Source organism: Bactrocera neohumeralis, chromosome 4 (genome assembly GCF_024586455.1).
Source record: "Bactrocera neohumeralis isolate Rockhampton chromosome 4, APGP_CSIRO_Bneo_wtdbg2-racon-allhic-juicebox.fasta_v2, whole genome shotgun sequence".
Classification (NCBI taxonomy): domain Eukaryota; kingdom Metazoa; phylum Arthropoda; class Insecta; order Diptera; family Tephritidae; genus Bactrocera; species Bactrocera neohumeralis.
In genome coordinates, this window is record NC_065921.1 from 23,384,748 (window position 1) to 23,411,259 (window position 26,512).

The 26,512-nt window shown below is 29.9% G+C and overlaps 1 protein-coding gene across 5 annotated transcripts in view; it reads left to right on the plus strand.

Moving 5' to 3' along the window:
• LOC126757513 (homeotic protein distal-less) overlaps positions 1-26,512 on the plus strand; it is a 103,427-nt gene that overhangs the window by 16,662 nt on the left and 60,253 nt on the right. For all 5 annotated transcript variants that reach the window (XM_050471490.1, XM_050471487.1, XM_050471489.1 and 2 more), the window contains exon 3: positions 10,822-11,015. In XM_050471490.1, the coding sequence (XP_050327447.1) occupies positions 10,822-11,015 (194 nt within the window). The remainder of the gene's footprint in view (positions 1-10,821; positions 11,016-26,512) is intronic.

Here is a 26,512-nt window from a genome sequence, read left to right on the forward strand (position 1 = left end):
TATGTAACCATTTCATAATCAAAACTAAAGTTATGTTTCAATAGTAGAGTGATTTCTATTATATCTTTTTTCCTTGGCTTGTAAACTTATGAAAAATGATGTTACGTTATTTTGCATTTTAGGTGACGACTTACATATTCCTATTTAGAAATATGTTGTAAAATTTTCGAATGAAAAAATTAAATTTTTTCGAGTTTTTCGAAGCAAAGAAAGGTCCTCCACTGCTGCTGTGATTCCGGTCTTCCCATGGTTAGAACCTAACGACCACATTCTCTACGTTCGAAAAAAATCAAAAATTGACAAAATTACAGCGTTTTGTTTTAAAGTTAAGTTTTACAAGAAATTTTTGTTTTTAGCTTGCCACGAGGCTAGTCATGGTGTGGAGAACTGTATACAGAACATGGAGAAAATATCTGAAAGTGATTGGATCATTTATCTTCAAGTAATCAATCAAAAATGTTTAAAAATGACATTTTGAAAAAAAAAATATTGTTAAAAAAAATTCGATCGTCTGTTTCTCGTCATTAAGCCAACCTGTTTGAAAGTTTAGAGATTATTTTGAGTACTAATATTGGTACAGTTATATTTTCGGTATTTAAAATGGTTAACAACCAAAAACTTCCAATAAAATATTTAATATTCGTCAAAAATGAGAAACAAAAAAATCAAATCGAAAAATAACGGTAAAATTTAGAATCATGATTCTTGTTCAAACCCATTAAATACTTTTAACTGGATATGATATTGAAGGGGCACCATTACGATTCTTTTTTCCGCGATTTGAGGATACGATACACGACAAAAAATATGGCAACACTGGTGTTGGTCTCAAATCTTTTGAAACTGTAGGTGCGCAAAATAGATTTTGCATACATTTTTTAATCAAGAGGTCTTCCTCTACCCATTCCTACCATCAAATCGCGGCCCACAAGGGATCGTAATTTTACCGTTGAAGGTATGATTTTTGACAGAAATAATATATCATTGTAGTTCTTAGAAATAAAATTCCGATTTTCATGGAAAAATGTAGAAAATCAGCTACAAATCAATTTTAATCGGTTTAATATTTTCTTAAACCAAACACTTCAAAGTTTGCTCTAATCAAGTGCCCACTGTACCGCCGTTTTTTGTAAGCTACATTTCAATGTAATATATGTAGCTACCAAAAGTGTACGTTAATATGTATATTTGTATATAATATTACCTACCGCTACACAAATATGTCACGTGAGTTTCAATTTCAGCGCCCTTTTGTGAACTGAACTTTTATTAAATTCATAAGGTTTTTGTGCCCGATTGTCTTCGGTTTAGTGTTGTTGTTGTGTATGCCTTGTCGCTGCAACACTCGAAAAAGGACAAACAAGATTTTTATCTCAAATGTATGAGTTGTTTTTTTCGAGTAGTGTAAAGGACACTTTATACAATGTGTTGTTGTTTTTGTTATGACCTGACATTAGCGATGCATTTATTTGTGTGTAAACATGTTTGCATGCCTAATGATCGATGGCGACATACATATGTTTATATGTACATATGTATGCACACTTACGCCCGAACGCAACTAAATATATAGTATGTATGTGCATATCGACTGTGTGTGTGGCAGTGGTGACCGCGGCCCAATGGGACACTCGTATTGAGACTTTGTGTTGACATTTTCAGGGAATGCGCTGCTGTTTATTATTTAGGGTTCCCGAATGTATTGCTTTTTTCTTCGCCCCTTATACCGATATAGACATATCAGTTTTATTCCCATGCCTTTTTTATGTGTTGTGTGTATGTATGTATGTTTGCAGGTATATTTAGTTGTTTATGTATATGTATGTATAGTTGTTTCTATTTGTATATGCTTGTATGTATGTATCTGTGTTTACATCCTCGCATTCATGTCTACTTTTCGAACCCAAAAAATGGTGACAGCAATTGTGTTAATAGATCGGTTAATCGTGCGGCCATTGTCGCTTATGCTCCCTTTTACTGCAACTATTATCTGCCGCTATGGCGCTCTCCTTTCATATATCCTTTATTTAAACTGTTTTCTAGCTAAAATTTTGGTCCATCAGTCTAATTCAATAATCAAAATTTCAGATAAAGTGAGGCATTCTTTCTTGAGTTGTTAAAGTGACAGCTGAAAATAGATTTTCGATCTTTTATTACTTTTTTGTTGTTTTATATACTTTTGTTGTTAAAAAATCCCCTTTGGAGTTGTGAAAAGCTGGAGCTTAGTACCATTTAGTCAGACACTTGTCTCGCACTCGAAATCTGAAGAGCTTCAAAGCTCAGCAATAACATAAGAATGCCTGAAGAGGAACAACAACAACAATAATAATAACGTCAACAGTAACAACAACGACAGGAATAATAACAACAAAAGTAACAACAGTGGCAACAACAGTTACAACAACACTAACAACAACAACAGTAATAATAAGAACAATGACAACAACAACAACAATAGTAACAACATCAATATTAACAACAACATGTAACAACAACAACAATAATAAAAGAAACAGTAACAACATCAACAACAACAACCATAGCAACAACGCCATAATAATAACAACAACAATGCCGACAACTTCATTCAATCACTGTGATATTGCCAAGCACCTTCAGCTGCTGCTGGCGGGTGACTTTTCGAGTGCGCGCCCTGTGACAATAAAAAGCGATCATCAAGTGAATTAAAGTTGACGCCAAACATGAGCGTGAATAACGCACGAATAGCAACTCCGACGAAAGTAAGCCAAACCACCATTTACAGCGCGTGAACTACACACAGCAGCTCAACAGTTTTAAGCTGCGATGTCTTCGCAAAATAAAATCAAAAACTGAAAAATAAAAAACAAAAATCTTAAAACCTGAAAAATAAAAACTCAAAAACTGAAAAATAAAGAGTTCTAAAGCAGCTTTCGTCCCGCCAACGACCTAACACTGCGCTGATTTAATTTCTTGTGGCCGCTACACCGCCAGGCGTGGTAAAAAAAGAATGTCTCACCAGCGCGTTGTCTCCGGATTTGGTGTTATTTTATGTGTTCGTAAGTCGCCTCGACTTCATTTGCCTCAGCTGCTGATTCTCAATTAAATTCGCGCCCATCGAGTGACAGCAGCGGCGAAAGAGTTCACTCATTATTATGCCCAAGTAGTATGCGGTGCAGTACTTTTTTAACGGACTGTACATTGCACATATGTATGTATGTGTATACATATGCACATGTACTTAGCATGCATTTGTGTAGTTGTTTGTGGAATAATTTTAAATAAAGTTTAATCAAAAAAGTGTTCCAAAATAGTCGCTGCCTTTTGCGTATCGGAGGTTTTTCGGTTTTTGCGAAGTGCCAGCGTCTCGTCCTATGTGCTTTGTTACGCAAGTTGTTGTTGTGGGTGTCAGACCATTTGTGGCAAAATGACAGTCGACGCAAACACTTTCCATAAGGCTCTTAAATCAATTGTGGAACTTAAAGCTTGAAGTAAAAAATTAAAATGAACTCGAAATGATTAAAGAAAGTTGAAATTTATTTTTAAGGGACTTCAAAAACTACATAGTAGAGAATGATTACTGAAAGGAAAAACAAGAAAAAACGTTAACTTCGGCTGCACCGAAGCTAATATACCCTACACAGATCACATTGGTGCCTTAGAAAATAATCTATACCAAATTTGGCGAAGATACATTGTCAAATGTGAAAGTTTTCCATACAAGAACTTGATTCCGATCGTTCAGTTTGTATGGTAGCTATATGCTATAGTTGACCGATCTGACCCATTTCTTCGGAGATTTCATTGTTTCTATGGAAAATAATCTATACCAAATTTGGCGAAGATACATTGTCAAATGTGAAAGTTTTCCATACAAGAACTTGATTCCGATCGTTCAGTTTGTATGGTAGCTATATGCTATAGTTGACCTATCTGACCCATTTCTTCGGAGATTTCATTGTTTCTATGGAAAATAATCTATGCCAAATTTGGTGAAGATACATTATCAAATGTGAAAGTTTTCCATACAAGAACTTGATTCCGATCGTTCAGTTTGTATGGTAGCTATATATACTATAGTTGACCGATCTGACCCATTTCTTCGGAGATTTCATTGTTTCTATGGAAAATAATCTATACCAAATTTGGTGAAGATACATTGTCAAATGTGAAAGTTTTCCATACAAGAACTTGATTCCGATCGTTCAGTTTATATGGCAGCAATATGTTATAGTGGTCCGATATCGGCCGTTCCGACAAATGAATAGCTTCTTGAAGAGAAAATGACGTTTGCAAAATTTCAAAACGATATCTTAAAAACTAAGGGACTAGTTCGTATATATACAGACAGACGGACAGACAGACAGACGGACATGGCTAAATCTACTCAGCTCAACATACTGATCATTTATATATATACTTTATATTGAAATTATTTAAGAAAGAAATTCCATTAAATTTTGTGTTCCTTCTGGTGTGAAACATTGACACGAACCACATCCAAGTGACAAACTTAATATACCAATAAAATTCAGGGTATAATAATAAACAAATAATATTTCTTATGTAGACGATGCGGTGGTATTAAAAAATCTATGAGAATCTATTCGAAAAACGAACGAACGCGTTAACGTCTGTGAAACAATGGTTTTCGACTACCAGGATGTCAAGAAACGTAGTATTATTGGCAATAAGTCTTGGATCTGTGCTTACGACCCGAAAACAGACGATCGATCGGCTTAATATCGTGGCAAAGGTGAGCCGAAGCCGAAAAAACTACGCCAAAGCAGATCATTTTCTTCGATTATCGAGGTGTGGTGTACTCAGAACTCTTTCCGATCGGCCAAATTGGCAACCAGGCATACTGTTTGAGTTTATGCGTCGCTTGCCCGAACCTATTCGCAAAAAGAGGCCGGCTTTATGGGTCGACAACTTTTGGTTTTTGCACCACGATAATGCACCGTCGCAGTCTTCATTGATTCTTTATGAGTTTTTCGCTTAGTTCCGTGTGTTAGAGACACACGTACAATTCTCCACAGCTTTCGAACGCTGTATATATTTTCTAAAAAAAATACCAACTCAGCCACCAATTCGTTTATTGAATTATCAGTACACCTGCTCTTTTGTGTATCGTTTTTTCTTGAAACGTTCGAATTTCGTATAATATTATTGCTGTTGTCGAGAATGCTAGCCATAATTGTCACCAAATAATTATAATCGATCGTTTAGTGTCCGACCGATCGGCAATGAAGTCATGCGTTACATTTTCCTAACTATTTGTAATTAATAATATTCATACATTTGGGTATATTTATGATAACCATACAGGTATAAACGTCCTTCCAAACATTGAAGCTACCGAGCGACTGTGGCTGCGACTGTGCGCTGTCCATTGGCTGCGCTTTCAAGTGGAAAGATGAATTCATAGCGATTATATGCAAACGATTCATCTTTTTCAGCAGCGTTTAGTGTTGGTTTCAGGTTTTTTTTTACGATATTTTGCATCAAGTTTCGTGTGTTTGTTTGCTTTTGTTTCTACACATGCGTCAACTGTGTTTTAATTCTTTAGCTATTTTTCGTGTGTGCAACAGTAGTTATAAATGTGGCACGTTTTTTGCGGTGACATAATTGCGCGCTTGACTGTGACATTTTTATTTTTAGCTGCTTTGTGTTTTTTTAGTTTTTTTTTTAATTTTCATTTAGTTATTTGACGCTGTTAGAAAAACATGTTTGTGTGTCTGTTAAAATAACCGAACTTTTTACTGCAATTTTTGTATATACGTGTATGTACTCTTTTCAATTGAAAATATACACAAACATGTATGTATGTATGTATGTATATTTGTTCCCATCAATACTTGCGCCTGATTTTTACATGGTTGAGCAGTTTTGCCGTCGCTTTTATTTTATTTGAAATTTGTGTTTTTTTTTTTTTTTGGAAGATTTATCTTTGTTTTCGGCCACCTTTTTTCTGTCTCAAATGTACTTGCAATTTTTGTATGTTTGTCAATATGTGGTATATGTAAATAAATACATCACCAGCAGTCAGACACTGAAATTGCTTTGTTTTCAATGAATTGGGAAAAAAGTAAAGCAACAGCAACAACAATAAGAGCAGCGGCAGCGTGAGATTCGCAATTGTCATTGTCATCGTCGCTGCCGCCAACACGAATTGACGATTTGGCAATCGCAAAACAATTAACCTTGACGGTGAACGTGGACAAAGCCACTTAAACATAGAGTGCAAGTACATCTTTCAAGTATATACAAATACATATACATAGTATGTATACTAATGTAAAGCGCGTTCACATATGTATATGAGTTACTTGTAAATATATGTATATATATATACATATACATATACAGACACATATGCGTTTGTATGTCAGCACAGTAGTTCATATACATACATACATATATAGAGCTCTATTTAAAGTCTATGACGTGACTTGCTGACTCTGTCAGGTGGGAGTGGTTGTGGGCGTAGGAGCAGTTTTTGACGTCGTACGTTTTTTATTTTAGTATTAGTACTTACCTAAATATTTACTTTTTCCTACAAATTATCGAGTTAGGAAAATAAGTTGTGTATGCTTTAAGATTTTTTAAGGTTTTTAAATAAAGTTAAATAAGTAAAAATCTAATAATTCTATTTTTCAAGCCAGATTTTTTTAAAAAGTATATATTGCAAAAACTTTTTTCATCTCAGCAAAGATTTAAGTTAGCGCAGCTATACTGGCTCCTTAGGCCAAGATCTCGCCAAAAGTCTGAAGAACAAGTTGTTAATTGATAAGGTAATGCTTAGATCGATCTGGACATTCAAATCTGGGGCAGTATAGCGTATTCAAATTTAAAAGTAATTCAAGCTTTTCAGAGTGAAGCTCTCACAACATAGTAGAGCTCCTTTCTATGTGAGAAATGATGTTCTCTACCGGGATCTAAAGTTGTTTAATGTAAAGCAAACCATCGTAGAATTTAGTAGATGTTACCTCTTCCGTATCACAGAAACTGAGGGAATAGTTCCCATATATAAGACAGACGAGCATGGCGAAATGGACTTAGCGCGTTACGCTGATCATTTATATACAGCGTCTGATATGATTGTGACAGCTTTACAGCGGCCATATTTGTTTACGGATTTCTGTCAGAGTGTCTGCCATTTCTACATGTCATTTTTCACTTTCGTATAACGCTTGGAATTTGTCCAAGATTATAACGCAAAACCACGTTCATCGAAAAATCATGAGTCAAATCCTTGTGTTTTTCAGGAAACACAATTTTATCCCAAAAATGTACCGTTCTCTACGGATTGTGTAATCCCTAATTTTTTGAGATGTCGATCTGAAATTTTGCAACCGTGCTTTTCTCACCAAGTAGCTGTTCCTTTGTCGGAACGGCCAATGTTGAATCACTATAGCATATAGAGGTCATGGTCGTACAAGCTGAACGATCTGAATAAGTTGCTTATATGGAGAGTTTTTTCATTTGACGAGATATCTGCCTGAAATTTGGCATAGATAACTTCCTAAAGCAATGGAATTTTCGTAATAAAATTGAAATATTTGTAAACGTTGTTCAGGTGTAAGTCTTTTCATGATGAAATACGTACAAAGTAATCCTGAATAAAAATAACATGACAGCTTGACACGACTCACGTATGATTTGTCAAAAAGAAGTAATTGTGAAAAGTACTTCTTCGTAGATAACCCATTTTTACATAAGAATTCATTAAAAAAAAATCACAATTCTCACATATGAGCGTTTAAAAGCACTAGAATGTAGTAAAATGTTTTTTTTTATATTTTTTACTTTAACAAGATTCAAATTAATATTTTTAAGAACAAAATAAGATAACTAACCAAAAAAATAATATTTTTAAGAACAAAATATGATAACTAACCAAAAAAAATATTTAAAAATATTGAAAGACATGTGGAAACAGTCACTAAAAAACCAAAATTAGCACATTTAATCAAAATTATTAAAATTCTTTTCACTTAACTGCTTCATTTCTTTTGGCACTGCTTAGCCTTAGTGATAATTAAATCGAAATTTATGGCGTACAACAACGCAAACTACAGAACCACACATTTTTGACACAAACACATCCATACATACATACATTTATCTTATTTAATATAAACTCACTCAATTATATACATTCTTTCGTGGCTCATTTAAGTATCATGAATGAACTTTGTGTTTAATTGTATTATGCCATAACACTACTATTGTTGTTATTGTAATGAATTATTGCTCATGTTGCACATTTAAAGCGGACAACCCGCGGCGAGCGACACAGTGGCCTGCTGTCAATACACACATAAAAATGTCAGCTACTAATTTTCGTGGGTTTTCAGGTGTCCCAACTTCTGTTTGAATTATGCTTGTTTAAACAAGTTATGATTGTGGTTTTTTGTCGCTTTTTTCTCCGCCACAGTTTGATTTACGTTTATTTGGCGGGAAGAGAAATAAGGTTTTTTGGTTTTGATAACTGGTCGGGTTTGAATGGGTTTGAAACCAGTTTGTTGTTTTAAAGTTTTAAAGTTTAAAATGAAACAATTCGAAGCATAAATGAATATCGAAAAAACAATGAGCATCACCTTGATTTTTGAGCGGTCTTGGCGAGGTTTTTTTTGTTTCGGCTCATTTTTTCCCTCCATTCCGATGATTGTTGACTTGTTTCCAGTCAAACTCATAAACCCATGTCTTATCGACAGTGATAATAGTCTCCACGAATGTGGGATCGGATTTCGCACGATCAAGCATGTCCGAAGAGACCTGTTTACGGTACTCTTCTTGAAAAAAAAATCAGTTTTATCGAGACGAGTCGAGCAAGAACGCTTTTCATACCCAAAATATTCACCAAAATCATTCGAACGAACACGCGAAATATGTAGAGCTCTCTAACCATCTCTCTAACACTCGCCAGACGATTTTCAAGCACCATATTATTTACTTTTTAATATTTTCGAAGGTTGTCTATAACGAGGCTTTTGTAATGTGAAGGCTTAGTACCACTCGTAGGTTTGTGTCTTTGATAAAAATGAATCACCCGTTAGTATAGCCCTTTTTTGGGGACTTTTCGCCTTCTTTTGATTAATAATATTTTAATATTTGAGAGTTTAATAATTTTTAAATAATAATGAAAAACAGTATGGTTTTTTTGGTATTTTTTTCATATATATTTTTTTTTTGAAATTTATTAATTATTAAATATAATGTTTTTAATAAAATTTGAATGTCTGCAGACTTACATATTTACTAACATGAGCGTTATATTTGATATTGTGATTCCAAAGACACAGTTACATTGCTGTATGTAACAATAATGGCTGTAATTAAAATCTTGTTTGCCACAATTTATTATTTCTTGCTGTAATTGGATAGCAGAGCCCCCACAGAGTGCTGTGACATTGTGAAGGCCAACTATGCAGTTATGTGGCAGAAAGAAAACCATAAACATATAATTACTGTAAACATATACATACATATATTATATACTACAGATACATATATATGTGTATGTATATGTAGATATGCATATATATAATATATAATATATATATTTACTTTTGTTTACATACATATATATGGTAAAAAAAATTTCTTATTTTCTAACCTATATATTAAATTTACATATTTTTTTATAAATACATACATATAAATAAATCCATTTTTATAAACACCGACGAAAAAATCCGTCAATCTACTGGCAAAATTACAATTTACTTACATAAATATATATACATATACATACATACTTCACCGTCTGCCAGCCAATTTGTCTAATCATCTAACAATTAAATGCCTGCCGATTTGTTTAATAACAGTTTTACATATTGCCATAACGGTTAATTACAACTATTACTATGTAAAGTGTGAAGAGCAATTGCAGCGAGTGCTTTCAGCCAGTCACCCGAATGAGCGGCTCGTGAATGACCCAGACAAACTAAATATGTAAACATATATATGTACATATATACGTATATGTGTGTATGCTTGTAAATAGTTGACAATTATTAAATTATTTTGCAATTTTTGCTTTATTTAAGTGCTTATGCCACGCACACTACGAACTACAACAAAAAATACCAAAAACAATAAATATATAAGTAAACTAATAAATTTCATTGTTCCTGTGTGTGTGTAAGTTAGTGTGCGTTTGTTTACGTTTCAAGTGCTTTGAACTCTGATTTTAATGAAGGCAATTATAGTGAATCCGTTTGGCTGTTGGCGACTTTTCTTACATGTGTAATTGATAGGAGTAGATGATATATTTATATGTACATATATAAGTATATGTGTATATGTAGGTAAATGAAAAAAATGAAATCAGTGTAGTGATCTTAAAGTGGGTTAAAGATGCAGGCATGTAACGGGTGATCCAAGTAGAGGTACTTTTTTCAATAGGGGTTTTGACAAATCACGCCTTAGTCGTGTCAAGCTGTCAAATACTTGGCAAATACGTATACGGTGTATGTGAGGTGAACTTAATTTGAGAATTTTAAGTTTATTTAACTTATATGAATTTTGAAAAATCAAGAAGAGCTTATGAAAAGCACATTTATGATGGAAAGTTCTTCGAAGAATAGAAAAAAAATATTTCATGAACCAAGAAATATATATATTTTTTATACATTATTAATAATATATAAAAAAGTACACATGTAGTATATGTATAAAGCACATTCTTTTGGTTCTATTTTTTTTTATTTTATAAATATTTTTTTATTATTTGTTATATAATAAAAAATAATAATATATTTACATAAATAGATATATATATTCTCATTTTCTAATTTAACTTTCATTTTCTAACTACTTTCCTTTATTTTTCAGATTTTTCCATATCCGATAAATGCGAAGATTCGGGTTTACGCGTCAATGGCAAAGGCAAGAAAATGCGCAAACCGCGCACAATATACAGTTCATTGCAGTTACAACAATTAAATCGACGATTCCAGCGTACACAGTATTTAGCGCTGCCAGAGCGAGCCGAATTAGCGGCGAGTCTGGGCCTCACGCAAACACAGGTAAGTGAAGCATATTAAAAAGTAAGAAATGTTAATAATATTTTGTAAACAAACAATATGTAAAGAAATTGAAAAATGTTGAAAAAATGAATAAAAAAAATATGATAGAATATAAATACCATAACATAATAAAATATATTAATGAATAAAGAAATATATCTAATTTAAAAAATATATGTATATATCTTTAAATTAAATTAAATTAAAATTTATGACATAAAAATATAAAATAAAATTAATTAAAAAGAAAAAAATTAAATCAAAGAAAATTAAAAAATTAAAAAAAAAATAGTTAAATAAAGTAAAATAAAATACAACAAAATAGTATAAAATAAAATAAAATAAAAAAATAAATTAAAATTAAATAAAGAATTCAAAAAAAATAAAAAATCGGAAATACATTGAAATCAAATAAAATAAAAAAACATAATAATATAAAGTAAAATTATATAAAAACATAAAATAAAATTTAAATATTGATAAAATTTAAAGTAGTGGCATAAAAATATAAAATATAAAAAAAATAAAGTTAAATAAAAAAAATAACAAAATTGAATAAAATAAAATACAAACATAAAGTAAAATATTATAAAATAAAACGAAAAAAATTTAATAAAATTATATTATATTAAATGAAGCAAATAAGTAAACAATTATATTTGTAAGAAAATTTACAAATATTGAAAGAACATAAAATAAAATAAATTAAATAGAAGAAAAAATAGGAAATCAAAGAAAATAAAAAAATTAAATAAACAAAAATTTCAATTATAAAAAACAGTGAAAATAATAATAAATACATTGAAATAAATAAATAAAAAAACAATAAAAAAAAATTGTTTGTTCAAATTAGCAGTAATGGCATAAAAATATAAAATATTATACAAAAAGATAATAAATTAAAATAAAATAAAATAACATAAAATTGAATAAAATATAAAAAACACAAGTAAAATATTAAAAAATTAAACAAAAAATTAAATTACATTACAATAAATTAAGAAGAAAATAAAAAATTAACTAAAATAATGTAACTGAAAATACTATAAAACAAAAAAAATAATAAACATTAAGAAAAAATAAAACATAATTAGAGATAAATTCAATGAAAAAAAGTTAATACGATATTAAAAAAATTATATATTAATATATTAAAAACATTAAATAAAATTAAAATAAGGTAAAATAAAATGCAATAGAAACATAAAAAAACCATAATAGATTTTTTTTTTAAGAAAATAAAATAAAACAAAACAAAAATATACATATAGTGAAATAAAATATACTAAAAAAATTAAAAAAATTATTATTTATTAAATTAACAAAAAAAAATTAAACTACATAAAAAGAATTATATGCAATAAAAAAAATAATATAATAATTTTCTTGAACAATAAAGTAAAGTAAAATTATGTAAATTTTATTAATTAAAAAAAAAAGCTTCAAATAAAATACAAACTTAAAAAAAAAAAAACATAATAATAATAAAAATAAATTTTCTTGAACAAAATATAATAGTCAAGAAATTTTTTTATAAAAAAAATTAAAATGAGATATATTGAATTTTTTGTACTTGAAAGACTGAATTTTTACAATTTTTAAGTACATACATATATAGATCCTTATATACTGTTAATATCGGTAAAAATTTTCGACAAACTATACATTCTTACATCTCCGCAATTTGCCAAATTAAACTTCGTTTAAAGTTAACTCCGACTGCTTAAAGCCGTAGTAGCTGGCTAACAAATGAGAACATAAATTTATATGCTATCGATTTTTAGCTGCAGACTACCAACTAACGCTGCACATTTATTGGAACAGTAATGGTGTGCCAGTTATATGGTATGGTATATATGATACAGGTGTGCGTGTGTGTGAGAAATTTTGTGAAGCGTCTAAGTAGAAAATGTTTACAGAACAATTAAATCAAGGTAAACAAAAGCCAAGTGTTAGCAGCGCAGCGGACACGCCCGCCTGAAGGCCAATGTCCCGGTCGCCAATGCAAATCTTAAAAACTGAACTTTATTTACGCGAACGATGGTTAATAAATATGGAGCGCATAGAAAAAAAAATTTAGTAAAATTGTAACTGCAACATTTGTATATGTATGTATGTATATATACATATTATATTTATATTTTTGTGTGTGTGTATGTGTGTGCGCTCGCATATAAATTTGTCCGCCCTTCGCATGCGAGCGCAAAAAACAATCAATAAACGACTTCCGCTTTCGCTTAACCAAGAGGGCGGTTTTAATTACTGCCACAAGAAGCAATAAAACAACACTGCAACACTAACAACAATAAGAACAACAACTGCAACTACTTTAGCCAAATAACACAAAATAACACAAAATCCAGCGAAGCAACGTGGAAGCAATTCAACTAAACAGAAAGTGTCGAATCGAACGCACAAAAGTTTCGTATTGCTAGAAATTCCCTTTCCCGACGGCTCAAAACATATTTATGGAAGGCGCTCGACGTCTTCGGTAGCCAGCTAGCTAGCTAGCTTTCTTTATTGCTTTATTCACAAGCAAATAAAAGCTATAAATAAAATAAATAGTCCAGGAGGACAGCTGGCTGCCTGGCTAACCGACCAGCCGAACTTTGGGAAAGTGACCACCAACACAAACACAAACAAACGACTAGCGTGGCAACAACAAGCGGCCGCGCGATAATTTACTGAAACTGTAGCGCCACAGCTACCGCAGTAGCCGGTTGATGAGTGGACAGCCAAGGAGCTGCAGTTACACCCTTTATGCACTCATAAATTAATTTTTTTGTAACTATTTGCTCTTGGTTTGTTCTTTGTTTTTCGTCCCTGAACACAACACTTGGGCCCCGCTTGGCGCTAGCGGTTGCATATTAACCCTTCAACGCCCGGCGGCGTTGCATTTAATGAGTCAGTGCAATGGGCGTGGCTGCGCAAACTTTCACAAAAAATAACAAATTATTGATTTCGGCAATTTTTCAGTTGTCCCCTGCGCGCTGCAGGCGCCTTCTTTGCGTTTGTCGGCGGCTAATTAGCTTGTCTTTGTCAATGTAGCGGAATTAAAAGAAGATGCCAGAGTATGAGCGTATATTTTACTGTGTCACTTCGGGCAATATACAGTTATATGTGTGTATGCGAATTAACGGTTAAATTTTAAGCGGCTTCAGCAACTGCGAATACCTAACTGTGCCTTATAACTCGAAAATTTGGCTTCTTATTATTTCTTAGTATTAGCTTGACTGCGCTCATACTGTCACTATTGACAGCTGTCAAGTTAATGTTTCTTATACATATAATTTTTTGTATGCCGCATGTATTAAAATCTAAATGTGAAGCAGCTAGAGTGTAAGAAACTTTTAGTTTTGATATTTGATTGCTTCTGAGTCAAGTTTTCGCCCGAGGCTATGCGGTTAACATGCAAATTAGGCAGTTTGTAAAGAAATGCAAATATATTTTGCAGAGAAAGCAGACAACAGGCACTCACCAAAATGAAGCAGGGGATTTACAAATGGAAGTTTCTTAAAAGAAGTTACAAATTTCCATTTTTTTTAAATATTTTTCAAAATTTTTGCGAAATTTCTTAAAAAAAGTTCAAATTTAAAAATTTTTTAAAAATATTTTTCAAAACTGTTTATGAAAATATTTACAAATTTCATAGAAAATTTTATCGTCATCGATAATTGGAGCAGCATATAATTATTTTATTAGTTTAATCTAAAAAAAAAAACAGAAACAATTAAATTATTATTTTTTTTTAATTAGGTGGCAACGACAAAAATTTATATGTATATCCGTAATTATTATCTTAAACAACATTAATTGTGCAGTGCGGCTTTTGATAAAAGTTCATAAAAATATTTATAAAACTAAAAATTTAATTAGCCTGGCAACACTGCCATAGCGTATTTTTAATCCAAGCAAATATTTATTTTACTAGTTAAACCTTAAAAAAATTATAACCAATTAATTTTAATTTCAATTTCCTTTTTTTTGAGTCAATCAGGTGGCAACGCCGAAAATTTCTATAGTTGTAATTATTCTCTGGACCAACATTAATTCTACAATGCGGCTTTTAATAAATTTTTAATAAAAAAATATTAATAAAAATAAAAATTTAATTAATCTGGCAACACTCTGACGGCGTATGTCACATATTCAACACACGGTTTATATTCAAAAAACTTTTAATTTAAATCAGATGGCAAGGCTATATACTATTATTAAACAAAAATTGCGTTTTTATTTTTTATTCATGCTTGCCCAAATAACCTAACCTAGAAAACATTTCTAGCTATAATTAGAAAGAAGCATTTACAAAATTTACTTTTTTTTATACATGTGGCAAGCTTATTTATTTATTTTTTCTTAACAATCGTTTTCAACCACAACGCCAATTTAGCCAACCTTATTAATATTTTCTATCTTCAAAACTTAAAAAAATTTAAAAATGTGGCAACATTGTTTTAAATTTTATTTTATTTTTTTGTTTTTCACAAACTATTCCGTATAAAATGCAGTTTTTATATTCTAAAATAAACAAAAAAGTTTAATATTTTAAAGCATGTGGCAACACTATTTTAAATTTTATTGTTGTTTTTCTGTTTTCTCAGAAGCCTTACCGTCTAAAATGCTTTTAAATTAACCCACCAAATTAAAATTGTTAAAATTCGCAATTTCTTCGCACAAAAACTATTTCGCGCAGTGTATTCCACACTAAATTCACAAAATCTCTCGCGCCCCATGGAAATGGAAAACTTCATTACAACTAGGGGGAGTCATTCTGCAACACCACCCTGACATATCATGCTGGCTTGTCTACTGTTGCAACCCAGCCATTCAGCCAGCCAGCTTGTCTATTTACCTAGACTGGCTAAACAAAGCGATCTCATAACAGTCGCGCCATACCTAACGCAAGACAACAAAAACAAGAATGCAAAATTTATAAAAATAGTTAAATAAAAAACCTTGTGGTATTGTGAATGTAAAGAACATGCAACACCCACGCGCTGCAACATGGCAAATATTCTGACGTACGAACGAGTTTGTGATCCCTCGCCACCTTGGCTTCCACACGAGCCGCGCTCAAGCAAAATTTTTCGCATGTCGTTGAGGTGTACCGCACTTATGTACATACATATATTCGACTGGGCTAACTATTGTGTTTTTGTAAGCGTGCATGTGGTGTTTGACTAGCTCGTTGACTCGCTGAGTCGCTAGATTTGAGTGCTTTGTTGTTTTATTGCTAGTCACTGAGACGACTGAGAAGTCTGTGGCTATCAAACAACTAAGTAACTTGTGGCATACTAATTCAATTAGGAAGCCTACGCCCACAACCAATAAATATTTTCGAAAACAAAACGAAATAACGATCGTTATTCCAGTTACAAAATGCGCTGGAGTGTGCGTGTGTGTATGTGTGCAGGTGTATTGAGGGCTTCGGTTAGTTGTGTGCGTGTTGCGTTGGTATGGAAATGCATTGCCTATCGGCTGTGCTGCACTTGAATGCACTTTGTTGTACACTTCAGTCGTACTTATGGTGCCTGAGTGTTGCCACAAACTTGTAACTACTTGTCTGTGTATACACATATGTACATATGTATTTGTTTGTACTTACAGTAACTTTATTTGGTTAGACAGGCGGAGTACTTCAAGCTTAGTTGACATTGGTGTTAGCTTGACAAGAATAAGTATTTCACACAGTTTCATATTATTTAGAATACAAAGTTTGGGAAGTGTTATTATTTTCTATAACAGTGTTTTGTGATGAATGATTTAAGCGGTAAGAGCTTTATAAACCTTTTTGATTTTTGAAAATATCAAAATTGTTTCCTAACCTTCCATTTCCAGCATTTTTAGTTGATAATTGATAAGACAAAAAAAAAAAATAAACTTTTCTATGCTTTTTTGTAAACAAAAGCTTTAAGCTTTCTAAAATTAAAGTAGCAAATCACAAGTCATCCGTAATGCAAAATTTTCAGCATTTTTAGCCAACAATTTAAAAAATAATTTAAACGGGATACTAGAAGTGTCCTTGCCTCAAAATCAAGCTTTAAGCTTTCAAAAAGCTTCTAAAATCAATTTTGAAAATACAAAGTCGTTTTCTAATGTTGCATTTCCAGCATTTTTAGTTGATAATTTTCTTGAAAAAGACAAAAAAAAATCAAAGAAAATTTTATTTTTTTGTAAATGAAAGCTTTAAAGCTCGTTAATGCGTCGTTTGTTATGCTAAATTTTACATGTTTAACTTATTATTTGAAAAGAAATTTAAATGGTATATAAGAAATGTGCTGCCCTCATAATGAAAACTTTAGGGTTTCAAAAAGCTTCTAAAATCAATTTTGAAAATTAAAAGTATTTTCCTAATGTTTAAGAAATAATTTAAACGTAACAAAAGAATAGTGCTTTTCGAAAAGTCTCAAAATGGAAGCTTTAAGCTTTCAAAAAGCTTCTTAACTAAATTTTGGTAATTAAAAGTATTTTCCTAATGTTTAAATAATAATTTCAACGTAACAAAAGAATAGTGCTTTTCAAAATGTCTCAAAATGGAAGCTTAAAGCTTTCAAAAAGCTTCTTAACTAAATTTTGGAAATTAAAAGTGTTTTCCTAATGTTTAGAAAATACTTTCAACGAATCAAAGGAACATCACTTCCCTGAAAATCTCAAAATGAAAGCTTTAAATTTGCAAAAAGCTTCTAAAAGCAATTTTGAAATTTAAAAGTATTTTCTTAATGTTTAAAAAATAGTTTCAACGGAATAAAAGAACAATGCTTCTTTGAAATTTTTAAAATGTAAGCTTTAAGCTTTCACAAAACTTGCAAGATCAGTTTTTAATGTTGAAAAGCGTTTTTAATGCTTAATTTCAGTATTTTATAAGGAAAACCAATTTTAGATAATAATTTTAAAAAATGTTTAAACGAATTTTAACAAAAAATCTTCAAAACAAATTTTTTTTAATTTAATCTTGGGTAATAACTATCAAAATTCTCTATGGCTTATTCTTCAGGGAGAATAGCAATTTGTGGTATTATGTAGAAAATATATAATTTATACAAACGTACACACATATACATACATATGTATATGTTTCTCCATACATAGCCACATATCTATGTACATGCGTATGTTTGTATGTCTGCTAGCAATTCCATTAAAGTTATTTATTAATACGTAATTTAAAACCATTTCTATGCGTACACACATACAAACATACATATATTTAGCACACATATCTGGCATGTGTACTTACGTAAAAAGCTGCTATTGACCTTATCAGCGAATTAAAATCTTAAATTCAGAAAAAAGCGAAACGTAAATCTCTGACGTGTCATTCGTCGTTGACTTGTGAATGTCACAGAGCGCAGCGCAACAAATCAAATTAAAACAGATTTCGTGGCAGTCGAACACCTCCAACGCGACAGCGGCGGCGGCGCAACACCAGCTCCGCAACCAGTTCACGCTTTCCGCACGGGCCACGCGCCACCCCCCGCTCACACCAGCTCCCCTGAGCGTTGCATGTCGCATTAGCGACTAAAATGTGCATTTAGCTGCGAGGAAACAACAACAACTGAAATCGTTGCATGTTGCAAGCACAAAAAAATTACAAAAAAACCGCAACAAAAACAAAAACAATGGACGAAAATCGCACACAACGCCAAGTTGAAATATGTACAACGGCAACACTTTCGCAATACGCCCTGCAGCGGCTAAAACAATGAGGTTGCATAAAGCAACAAAAAAAATAGCAAAACACAACAACAAAAAGCTGCGAATTCGAATAAATTCAACAACAACGAAAATATTAATTCACTAATCTGCAAACAAAATCAAAGATAATGCAAACAATCGCACCAATGTTTTTTGTGTGGCGAACAGCGGCTGCAACAACAACAAAAACGCTGAACTAGCAGTTTACAACAACAAAAAATGCAATGGAAAACAACAACAGCACAATGCTTTGTGAAGCATGCATGGGGCTATGCAAACAATAACAACAACATTGCGCTTATTTGCAACTACAACAATTACAAAAACAACACCGGCAAATTGAAACAACAATGTCAGCCGCAAGTGACGAAAGAAAACTCGTTATCCCGCCTGCTGTTTGTGATAGCTGCGTCGGTCGTCTTGTTGATTGAATGCAAGTGGGTGAGGCGGATTGGCGGCGTTAGGCGCTCGACGTGCCGGCTGGTCGCCCCATCACCATGGTCATAATTTGCATTTGCTTGTTCGCGAAAATTAAAAATTTTGACAACTGAAATTCATACAGTAGTAATAGCTGTTAATAAGCAACAACAAATAGCTTGCATTTACATGTACCCATGTATGTATGTACCATATGTAGAAGTTAATATTATATTTTCGATGAAAAATCGTGAAAAATTACTGAATACCAAAAAATTGCAGCAATTTTCGCTTTCAAAATAGTTAACGGATTTTTGGCGCTTATTTCTTTGATTAAAATTCTGTGGCAATAGATTTCGTTTCTTGAAATCTTTGGAATTTTTGTTTATTCAAAGTAAAAACAAAAATAAATTAAATTTAAATAATTATTGTATTTTTCTGCAACAATTTAATTATTGTAAAATTATTATTTTTTTAATATTTATTATCATAAAATTTAACCAAACTCATTGAATATACTTATAACTTCGTTTTTGAATATTTATAAAAAAAAAATAAATTTTTTGTTAATTAAATCTGAACAAAAGAAAAATTAAAAAAAATGGTTTTCATTAATTAAAAAAAATTAATGTTGAAATTTGAAGTACATTTGAAACATATTTTTGTTTTGATATTTAAGAAAACGAATATATTTTTAAGTCGATTTTAAATTTAAAATTAGTGACTAAATTATAAAAAAAAATTAAAAAAATAATTCATAAAAATAAAAAATTAATTAATAAAATTAAAAAATAGTTAAATTAGTGAAAAAAACTAAATAAATTTTAATTAATATAATTTTTATAATTAAATCATATTTTTAAAATTTCTTCAAATTTAAATAATAATCAAAAAAATTTCAATGGAAAAAATTAAGTAAATAAAAAATTAATTAAATTATTAAATTAATTATTAAACTGAATTATTAAATTATTTTTTTTAGTTAAAATTAAATTATATTTTCCCATTCTACATGACATATAGCATTCTAAAACATACTTTTTTTCAATATTGAAGACAATTTATATATTTTTAAATAGTTTTTTAAATTTGAAATTAAAAACAAATTATAAAAAAAGAAAAAAATTAAAAAATTAATTATACTAATTAAAAAATGATTAAATTAGGTAAAAAACGAATTAAATTTTAATTTTGATTAAATTAATTATATTAATTTTTTTATTTAAACAATATTTTTAAAATTTCTTTAAATTTAAATAATAATCAAAAAAATTTGAATGAAAAAAAAATAAATAAATAAAAATTAATTAAATTATTAAATTTTTAGTTAAAATTAACTTACTTTTTCCCATTCTAAATTTTTTTGTTATTATTTAAATTTTAGTAAATTTAAAAAATATATTTCTTTTCATTATAAAGGAAGATAAATACGTATGTTACTTATACGTATTCATTTTTTTTTTTAATTTTTAAGTTATTAAAGTGTCAGATAACTTTGAAAAACATTGATTATTAAATTTTATCAAAAGAAAAGCTTAGAAAAATTGGGCCAATAGTTAAATATTAATTAAAAATTAATTAATTAGAATAAAAAAAGTTTAGAAAATTATAGTTTTAATAATTTTTTTTAGTATTTACTAAGTAATAAAATAAATTAATTTTTCATAAAGTTATAAATATGTGAGTAAATAAATTATATTTTATTTTGTTAAAAAAGCTAATAATTAAGTATTATTTGAAAAATTTGAAAAAGAAATATTTATAATAAATTATAAATAATAATTTTTTATCTATTTTAAATTTTTTTTTAGTATTTAAAAGTAATAAAAAAAATTAATTAGAAAAAAAAATATTAAAAAAATTTTAAGTTTAATAACATTTTTTTTGTATTAAAATAAAAAAAATAATGTTTTAATAGAGTGATAAATATATGAGTAAAAAAATTAAACTTTTTTTAATTAAAAAAGTTAATAATTAAGTATTAATTAAAAAGTTAATTAATTTGGAAAACGAAAGTTAAAAAATATATATATATAATATGTATAATATATTTTAAATAATAAATTTTTAATATACATATTTTAATGAAGCTTTTGCCATATTAAAAAGCTGCATAATGTTTCTCTAAAATACATTTTTTATTATATTAATATAAATGTCACTTGCGTTTTCAAACTTTATAAAATAATTGCAACTTATTTTTTTTTAACAAAATTGAAACCATTTAAAGTAATACTGAATTTATTACCTTCATTAAACAAACTTGCAATTGCCACAAGTGCCACATATTTTACGCTTTTTAATTGCCTATGTATTTTATTTGTCTCTGCTGGCAACATTCTTATCACAATTTAAAGTCAACTATGTTTTATTATTATTTATTTCAATCTTATTTTTTTGCCCACAATTTAAATTGAATTGAAGCAAAGTGAGTTGAGCTAATTTGAATTGAATTGAGTGACACACCTAAGCTGTGTGTTGTTGTGGACAAAATCGCTGCGCAGCAGCTCGCTTGCCATGTACCAAATAACCACTTTGCGCCAACTCTGCGCCCGCGAAAATTCTCCAACTTTACACACAGCTGGCGCGACAAGCCACACCACTGTTTGCGCGCCCCGCGAAAATTCTCCAACTTTACACACAGCTGGCGCGACAAGCCACACCTACTACACACATATATGTATGTATGTATGTATATACTAGTATATTGCTACCCTTGCTAGTGGCTTCAACTTGGATTACACGCAGTGAGACAACGCAACTAATGATATATACATATGTACATTTGTATATAAGTATATGTATAAAGCTGTGCGTGTAATGTATGTATGTTACCGCGAAGCGCCTACGACAAGTGGCCGCGAGCGAGCGTGTATTTTTCAAAGCGCAATTCTTCAGCTGCATTTATGCGACACATTTGCGCTTATCTTGAAAATGGTTAGCGCGTATCTCTAAGATATCACAAACATGATGTATCCCAAACGACATGTACTACTGGGTACAGATAGTGCATAAATACATGCACTTTGCTGTTAGCACACTCGCCCAGCCAACTTCGCCACAATCACTCAACACATCTGCAACGCTTTTCTTGTTGGCTACCTTTTTCAAATTTAATTATGTTAATATTTTTTCGCGCGAAATTCATCGGGGACTTGTCCGACTGGGGGAACTTGTTTGTGCACCTATTTTTTTACAGTTAAAAATAAATAACTTTTTCCGCTAAATGTAAATAAATAGATTCAACCAACGGCGGGTATAGATTCGTAGCTGTCTCGTAAGATGCTCGCAAAGTATGTTTTTAGTAGTAAGAGCAGAGCTGAAAAACCCCACCCAGCGGGGGTTTTCAGTGTGAAAGGGCGCGCGCTTTTGCAACTCACTGCAAGGCAATGCCTAAGCGCAATTCGCTGGTATTGTGAAATTGGCATAATGAGTTCCCAGGCAATACTCCTACCTTATAAAACAAAAAAAGAAATAAAAAATAAAAAATGTGATATGCATTTAACCGCTTATAAGCCATAAAATATTAGCATTAACAATGTGCACTGTATTTTAAGCAGCTGAATGATTCAGCTACACTCGCGCCTTTGCTAAGTAGACGCTGCGCGAGCGTTACTTGCATGTTCTGGCCGGCGCAAAGTTCGGCGAATGCTTGTTTCTAATGACACGTCGGCTCTTTGCGTTTCTAAAGAAAGATCGTGTCATGTAAAGTAGACATTCCCATTCATATTGCAGTTAGAAGTAACAGCTATGAGTATTAATTACAAATTATAATTAAACACATGTACATACATACACACGTGGACATGTATGTATGTATTAATATACTCTAGAAAGCGGCAGCTTTGTGACTCTCTATATTATTCGTTATAATCGCGTAGCTTATGCGCAATTAATTTATTGGCTACTGTTTAAATTATATGCAGACTGCAGTGGAAATCATATAAATAGGTATGGCGCGATGTGCTTCCCCGTTTGTTGCTTGTTATTGTTTTCTGCTTTAATAAGTCAAACTAATTTAAAATGGGCGTAAAAAAATTGCATTTTGACTTAGATTGATCTGTTGACATACGAGTTGCATAAGCAACATTGCTGGCCAGTGAGTCACAAAAGACACTAGAGAAGATGACTTTTTGCAAAAAAAAAAATAAAGAAAAAATAAATTTTATCAAACTACACGATTTTTTTTTATATACAAAGAAAAAAATATATTTTTGTTAATATTTTTTTTTTTTTAATTTTTAAGTTTTTATGTCATTAAACTGTATGGTCAGGTGACTTAAAAAAATATTGCTGAACAAATTTCAACAAATAAAAAAATTATAAAAAATGTAAATTTGATTAAGTATATTAAGTTTAATATAAATATTTTATAAAATTTTAAAGATAAATCTATCAAAAATAGACTAGTAAGAGTAAGAAATTTCTTCTCTTAGCTAATATTTAGTTTTTTAGTCTTAATTTTTCAAATTTCAAAGTTTTGCCATTAGTTAAGACCCTGTTTGTAAGGTAATAAATTTTCCAATGACAAAAAAAATTCAAAATGTGTATATAATTTGTTTTTTTTTTTTTAATTTTCAAAGTATGTAAAAATTTTTTATATTCAAAGTACATACATTTTTTTTAATTATCAAAGTTTTTAAAAGATATTTTCCAAGTATATGAATTTTTTTTAATTTCAAAGTATAAAAAAATTTTGTTTACGATATTTTGAAAGTATATGAATGTAAAATGAATTAAACAAAAATACGTATTTTTTTTCGGCGAATGCTTGTATATGTATAAAATACATATTTTTTGTTTAATATTGAAATTACATGAAAAATCATTATAAGATACCTGAAGTGGTTCAAAACTTGTTTATTTTTTTTTAAGTTCTTAGAGTTTGATACAACATACTCCTTTTAAAAAAGTGTAATTTAAATTAAAGTTAGAAAATAAAAATATATATTTTTATATTTATTGCAAATTTTTTAGTTTTTTTTTAGGCAACCTTTGTCTAGGTACTAATAAATAATAAAATCAAACGCACTTAAAATAATCCATTTTGTACAATTTTTTTTTAATTTCAAATTTAATTTTATTTGTAACAAAAAATCCATTTATTACAAACATTTTTTATTTAAAATTGCAATTATGATTTTTTTAAAAAACAAATATTTTTATTTTAATGTTTTTCATAAATTTTTATAACTACAATATTATTATTTAATTTCATCACAATAAACTATGTAATTACAAATAAATTATTAAATTAAAACATTTATATTTATACAATATTTACATTAAAAATAGTCCGATTTTTACAAACATTTTTTCTTTAAAGTTTCAATTTTAATATTATTTATAAAAATATCCATTTATTAAAATATTCGTTTCAAATTTCAACAAAAAAAGTAAAAAAAAAAAAATTATCAATTTAGTACAAACAATTATAAAAATAATACTAATATTTATAAATATTTTTTTTTTTTTAATTTTGAAATGTGAAAATTATATATATTTTTAAGAATAAAATTTTAATTTTGGTTCTAAAAAGTTTGAAATTTATAAATAAAATTCAACAACAACAACTTCAATTTTAATTTTATTATATTTATAAAAAAAAATTGTCACATTTCAAACAATTTTAACCCTTAAAACATCTAAAACTATTTTTAAAAAATTTATTAATTAATATAAATTTTACAAAAATATAAATAATATAAAATATTTTTGTTTTTATAGATAAACTTTCAATTTTAGTTATATTTATAATATTAAAAATTTTTAAAATTAAAATTTTATTCTTAAAAAAATACTTATTTTTCACATTTTTACTCTGAATGAAACCATCTTTAAAAATAAATATTTTTATTATATTCTAAAAAATTAAAAAAAAAATTAAAAAAGTCTGCCAAACCGACCCTCTGCTGGCATAAAAATATAAGAGAAGAAATCTGTAATAAAAATTTCAATATTTCAATTAAGCCAACATTTACTCGTATTTCATACTAGTGCACAAAATTTAAATTTTTGTAACCTGAGACCATAAATTCAAAAGCTGATAAAATTATATATATTTTTTCCATTGCATTTGTTTTAAGTATTTACTCTAGGCTCAATCGATATGTAGTCCAAAAAATATTGTTGAAACTTATTATGTATGTATGGACGTATGCTTCACTGAGGCCGATAATAGAAAAAAAATTAAACCCTCAACCTTTTAACTTATAATCGTAAGTTTTACAGTTTCAGCCACATACATGGTTAGAATATGCAGAAAGTTCATTTAGTGTAAATGACGATGATTGTATAAAAATTATAATTACAATGTCACAATTTTGGAAAGCAGGCATGATACCATTCTCTTAGAAAATCAATTTTGTAATACGAATCCCGAATCCGATTCGAATATATAACACGCTATTCTAAATGAAGTTTGCACCTTCTTATTTTATTACTCACTCATTTTATCACTCACACTTGTGAGTTTTTCTTATAATGTCTTCGTTTACAGAATATGTTATATATGTAGATACAGTTCAATTTCTTCATTAATCTGCTTATAGAAAACACAGCTGATGCCTTTGTATGTACAAGTATGTGTTACGCACAAGTGCATTATATTTTAGCAAGCACGTAATTATATACTCGTATGTTAATCGTGTAGCTCGTATAAAGTGTTATAATCATAGCAAGCAATATAAAAAATTTCACTCTCCATAAGCCAGAGCAACCAATAAATGAAGCGTGCAAGCACATATGTATGTGCATATGTAAATATGTAGATTTGTACATACATACATACAAACATATGTAAGTACGTGCGAATAGTTGATTCCGAACAAATGATTACCAGTGTGGGTCAAGCACATTTCGACCCACTTCCAGCGGACAGCCAGCAACTACGATCCGTAGCTTACCCCACAGATGTTCCCATGATCATGCTGCTGGCTGCTACGTAAGCGCTCAGTGTGACGATATGATATCGTGAAGATATCGTCAAGCGCGACAGTCGAAAAGTGTCGCAAGTGTCATAGATCGGCGCGTAAACAATCACAGCAACGCCGGTGGCAACAACATAATGTGGCGCATGTTGCACAGATACACATACAGATGTATGTATATATGTATGTAAGTGTGTACATACGTTAATAGCAATAAATATCGCGCGAGTACCAGCATCTGAAGTGCGTACGTCTTTAATTCGTAGTTCCTGTATTCGAGCGTGGAGCTTTGGCAATAAAAGTGTTGCTACGCATTCTTTAGCGCTTTCATTTAGTATGTGCACACATACGTACACACATACACATCATTTTAGTTTAGTTGTTAGTTTTATTGTTTTTTTTCGGGCGTTTTTTTGTTTTTGAGTGGTTTTTTGCAGAGAACGACACGCGTTG